The 6,000-nt window shown below is 36.7% G+C and overlaps 1 protein-coding gene across 1 annotated transcript; it reads right to left on the bottom strand.

Moving 5' to 3' along the window:
- Positions 1-2,729: 2,729 nt before the first annotated feature.
- On the bottom strand, positions 2,730-3,704 carry LOC136668444 (olfactory receptor 52K1-like). The gene has a single exon (XM_066646004.1). The coding sequence runs from the start codon at positions 3,702-3,704 to the stop codon at positions 2,730-2,732; it is 975 nt and encodes a 324-aa protein (XP_066502101.1).
- Between the last annotated feature and the right edge of the window lie 2,296 nt (positions 3,705-6,000).

Below are 6,000 nucleotides of genomic sequence, written 5' to 3'. Positions count from 1 at the left end.
GCACTTTCACTCTCTGAAGGCACACAGAGAGATTGAGGAGTATCTTCTTTCCACAAGCCATCTGTGTTCTGAACCTCCTCCCAACACACACACACACACACACACACACACACTGAAGGAAAGACTGAAAGAAAGAGAGAGAGAGAGAGAGAGAGAGAGAGGACATATTTTTCTTATCATTTAGCATTGATAACTATAAAATATGTCCTTGTCAGAGTCCACATTTGCACTTTTTGCAGTCTGCCACTGTACCAGTCACCTTTGCATTGCACACAAATGGTTTGACACCTAAATATTTGCACAGTTTCATTAGTTATATAATTATTTATGTATAAATTCTCTTTTTTATGTCTGAAATCAGTAATTGTTTTTGTTCTGTTGGCACTGAGGGACATACCAAGCTGTATGAATTATCTAAAGCTGCTTAACAGAAAAAACACAATACAAATAAAGTTTGATTTGATTTGTTTATATTAAAGTGTTCCAAACATTCCAGTATGTTACGTAAAAATGGTATGTAGTTCTGCCCACATTCTGAGAGCTGTCAGGAGGTCCTTTAGCCTGAAAGTCTTTTGCAGAGTATATATTCAGGATTCTGAGAATAGATTCCAGTTGGGGAATGATGGTATAAAAACAGCATTTTTAGGTTAAGGTGGGTAAATGTTGTTTGAATAGCTGTTTGTAAAATTATGCTGTCAAACTCAATTTCCTTGAAGGATCTGATTTAAGACCACATCTAACACAAGGGCAATTTTTTAAATTTAAATTCCAAGTTTTTATTATCAAGAACAGTAACGAAAATGCATCTTCACAACGTAACACATTTAGAACATTGAATTATATGAAACTTTAAATTATTATGATAATTTACTACAGATCATATTACTCACACCAATCAGTAAAGGATTGTTTAACCAGATCTACTGACGTATAATATCAAAATGCTGAAGTGAATTTTATAAGCCTATGATTATTTTGCCAATTAAAATCATTATTTGCACCCATCAATATATGTTCATGTTGGACAGGTCAAATTGGCCCAGTCTGGCTGATTGTAGTTTGCTAGCTCAGGTGGGAATGGTCATATGTAATTTATGAGATGTCTTAAGAAGAAGAAAAATCTGATTAACAGACTATAAGCAAAAGCTTTCAGAAATGTGTTTAAGAAACTTGTTTACTCATTCACTGATCATTATATAGACTGACACACATAAAAAAACTCAGAGAACATTTACTTATATGGGAAACAAATTTTCTTGACCTTTTTTCACGAAACACAAGAAATGTAGTCTGCCAATATTTTTATTAATGTATTCTACAATCATTTTAAAATATAAAATTTTGTATCTACTGTTTTTTTTTTTACATGTAATAAATATGGAATAAATTTAAAAAATTACATGTCTTATTTCAGCGCTCAAGCCCCATTTATTCAATAATCTTCATGGGCACTTTTGTATTCAGTATTAAGCAAAATGTCTGTCATACTTGCATTCCTATTGGTTGTAATAAAGATTTTAGTTCTATGACATAGACATGCTCTGACAAAGACTAAGGACCTGAGACAAGCTGTGTTAGTCAGCGAATTAAAATGATCGGTTGTAACTTACTGTGACCATGAGGCTACTCTCTTATTCAGAGAGACTTACAAAAGGGCTTGTCATTACTTCCGAACACCCAACGTTGAATATTAGCTTTATAGTTACCAAATTACAAACTTATCTAGAACTGTGTATACTAATTTAGATTAAATTATTAGAATTATTAGCATTTTTATTACTTATTTTACTGTAAGCTTCAATTATTTACTAATGTTTTATATTCATTCATTCATTCATTATCTGTAACCGCTTATGCAGTTCAGGGTCGCGGTGAGTCCAGAGCCTACCTGGAATCATTGGGCGCAAGGCGGGAATACACACTGGAGGGGGCGCCAGTCCTTCACGGGGCAACACAGACACACACACATTCACTCACACCTACGGACACTTTTGAGTCGCCAATCTATATTAGTTCACAAGTTAATATTTAATCTTCAATCTACCAGCATTCCAGAAAAATAAGATTTAATAAACATATGATTAAAAAACTGGAACTGTAAGTGCATTTAAAAAAGGTTTAATGCAATAAATCACAAATTAACAATCCTGTTAAAATTATTATATTTAAAATTACTATATGTTAATAACTAGTGAAATATTTTTGATGTATTGTTTTTTGAAGGGAGCAGAGGTAAATGTCTGATGTTACTTTTTCATTCAATCATTTTCTGCAACTGCCCATCAAGTCCAGGGTCGCGGCGGGTCCAGAGCCCACCCGGAACCATCAAGCGCAAAGTGGGAACACACCCTGGAGTGGGCACCAGTCCCCCGCAGGGCAACACACACACACACTCATACATTCACTCACACACAAAGACACTTTTGAGTCGCCAATCCCACTACCAACGCGAGGAAACCGGAGCACCCGGAGGAAACCCACACAGACACAGGGAGAATGCACCAACTCACAGACAGTCACCCGGAGCGGGAATTGAACCGACAACATCCAGGTCATGTTACATATTCAAATGTTTAAACAAGTCCTAGTATATATAAGAATTATGTTTGTTTTTTTTATTTTAAGAATTTATATAAACAATGTAGTATTACTGCACCAATATAATTGCAAGCAATGTGACAACATAGATATATCCTTTTTTAATTCTGTCAGTTAACAATACTTTAATCTTACATTACTACATTACTGTGGAAGATCTTGGCTTTGTTAATAAATTTCAGAAACTGCTCTCTTATTTCTTTTGTTCTTAATCCATATATAATTGGGTTGAAGCAGCTAGATAAAAGTATATACATTGTGCTTATAAAAGTACGGCTGTTGGAAGAAAAGTTATTTCTTATTCTATATGACAAAAAAGACATCAAGGCTAATAATAAACTACACGTGATTACAATTATGTGTGTAACACAAGTGTTAATTGCTTTCAAGTTGGACTTCCCTGATTTGATGACAGAAGCAAATATTAATACATAGGAAAAAGATATGAAAATAAAATCTGCTGTAGCAATTAGAAAAGCAGCTGTAAGTCCTACAATGTTGTTAACAGATATATCTCCACATGCCAACTGAACTAATGCCATATGTTCACAGAAACAGTGATCAATCTCATTGTTCATGCAAAATTTCAATTTTCCAGCTAAATAGACCATAGTAGTAATCAAGATTATATTTCTGATTACTGGTACAACAATGAACTTTAGAAAGTTGGGCATTTGCATGTATCTGTGATAATGAAGAGGCCTGCATATAGCAAAGAACCGATCCAGAGACATCCACACCAGTAAAGTAGATTGAAATGTACCAACATAATGAATGAAAAACATCTGTATTAAACAGCCCACAAGTGAAATCCTATTCCAGTCAAATAAAAAGCCAAGCAACATATTTGGTACAAAACATATTGGCCAACACAGGTCCACAACAGCCATTAAAGCAATTAATACAAACATTGGGGAGTGCAGAGTTCTCTGAGATATAATTAAATATATGAGAATGGTGTTTGAGGCGGTAGACAACAAAAACATGAGAAAATATGGAATTGATAAAATGGGACGCCATTCTTCCAAATCATGGAAGCCATTAAGTTTAAAAGTTGTGAATGAAATATTTTGTATAGGAAGGTCATACATGATGCTCATTGTCATCTTACAGTGAGTATTTATAAACACAGGTGTTAAAAAGCAGTAAGTATCCAATGAAAAACATTTCTCTAAAAACCTGTACAACAGGAAAATACCTGCAATGCTGCTAGAAGTCTCCAAACCTAGTTATTCAGCATTGATTCAGGCATTAATATTGATTCCTCTCCTCACTGAGCAAAAGATGTTGAAACATTGCTGGCTGTATAGTGACTTGCAACTCAATGTTATTCTTCCTAACATGATTAGACCATGAGACATGTCTCAGACTCTTTATACACATTTGTTTTCTCAAGAGACTATGGTCTGGCCACAGCTTCTGAGAGCAACACAGTGCCACCAAGACAACAATTGCTGATGTAACAAATTGAGCAAAGCAGGCATTGGGAAAAAAATCTAATTTAATGAATTTTGACCCTGCCATACACTGCAATATGTGATGTGTTCACCAATTTGTGCTACAGCTTTTCTGTGGAACTGCACCAGTTTAGACTTTGGTTATATGCATTTCAATGCATATAACTCAGATCTTTATGTTTGCCCGTTTTTCCTAATTAAAAAATATATCAATTTAAATTAGTCACCATTCTGGCTCACTGTCAGGGGGTGAATTCAATAACACATCAGACTTTATTGAAACAAAAGAAAACCAGAGATAGACAGATAATATTTAGACAGGGAGACACAGACATGGATACTAAGACTAGAGAAGGGGGGGGTACTAATAGACTAGAGAGAGTGGAAGCAAATACTAACAGATATATGCTAAACAATGACAATTCATGACACTCACCTCACTATTGAAAAAAACAATTTGAGGAAGAACTGATGCTACAAAAACTGATGCTACAAATTACAAATATAGTGTAATACGTTTACCTTGCTCCTATGAAATATGAGTTCTTTAACATGACACAACAAAGACATAGAGGTCTGAAGTTGTGAAGCTAGGGTTTTCATCATTGCAGAACAATAATATTTTTCTACATTCTCAAAATTAACTTTTTTATTAATTAATTAGTTCATTAATTTGCTTGGGCGAACCCTGACAGGAAGTCACAACCAAGTACAAAGATGATGTTTTCAGGAGAACTTCTCATCTGTATTCAGAGTAATGTATATGACAAATCAGACATTTCTTGCTGGACAAATTTAATGGTTTTAATTACTGGTTGTTTTGGGAGGAGCTGCTGTTGTACCACCAAACAAAACTGTTTTTTTTCTAACTTCAAAAGTGCTGAATAGTTGTTGGCTTGCAAGTCAGTGAATTAATTTGCTGCACAGCTTTTGTGATTTTTTTTTAAATTTCACTACATAAAAGATAATATGATGAAGGTTTTGAACTCATTTGAAACATGGTTTAAGCAATTACTATGGACTAGTATTATTAACAGGGTATATATTCATCATGATAGCTGTGCATGCAGATTCTATTTACTGCCACAGCAGCTCTAATCAGTTAATGAGCTGCACACCAAAGGAATGAATACAAGGAAAAGTGTCATCATCATCATCATTATTATCTTTTCTGCTTGTCCATTTCAGGGTCGAGGTGGCAACAGGGCAAGCAAAGAAGCCCAGACGTCCCTCAACATCCACCAGCTCTTGGGGGATCCACAGGCATTCCCAGTCCAGCCAGGATATATAATCCCTCCAGTGTGTCTTGGGTCTACCCCAGGGCCTCCTTCCATTTGGACGTGCCTGGTATACCTCCAGTGGGAGGCGTCTAGGAGGTATCCTCATCAGATGCCCGAACCACCTCAACACGAAGGAATAGCGACTCTACTCCGAGCTCCTGCCTAGTCACTGAGCTCCTCACCCGATCACAGAGAGTACACCCAACAACCTATCGAACAAAGCTCATTTCGGCCGCTTGTATCTGTGATCTCGTTCTTGCGGGTAATTACCGGGTAATGACCGGTACATTGAGAGCTTTGCTTTATGGCTCAGCTCTCTCTTTACCACGATGGTCCAGTACAGTGACTGCATCACTGTAGACGCTGCACCTAACCTACAATCAACCTCACGATCCCTCTTCCCATCACTAGTGAACAAGAACCCGAGATACCTGAACTCCTTCACTTGGGGTAAGTTCTTACACCCTACCTGAAGGGAGCATGCCATCTGTTTCCAGGAGATAACCCTGGCCTCAGACTTGGAGGTGCTGATCCGCATATTGACTGCTTCACACTCGGCTGCAAACTGCTCAAGTGAAGGCTGGAGGCCTCCTTGCAAAGAAGCCAGAAGAACAACATAATCCACAAAAAGCAGAGATGCCACCTCCCGAGCCCCTCGATGGAAG

Source organism: Hoplias malabaricus, chromosome 1 (assembly GCF_029633855.1).
Source record: "Hoplias malabaricus isolate fHopMal1 chromosome 1, fHopMal1.hap1, whole genome shotgun sequence".
In the NCBI taxonomy this organism is placed as follows: Eukaryota; Metazoa; Chordata; class Actinopteri; order Characiformes; family Erythrinidae; genus Hoplias; species Hoplias malabaricus.
Note: the sequence above shows the minus strand (reverse complement) of the source record. Positions and strands in the feature narration are given on the sequence as shown.

Bases quoted from the DNA above. Each gene is read 5' to 3' on its own strand.
- LOC136668444 (XM_066646004.1), bottom strand. From the start codon at position 3,704: ATGACAATGAGCATCATGTATGACCTTCCTATACAAAATATTTCATTC.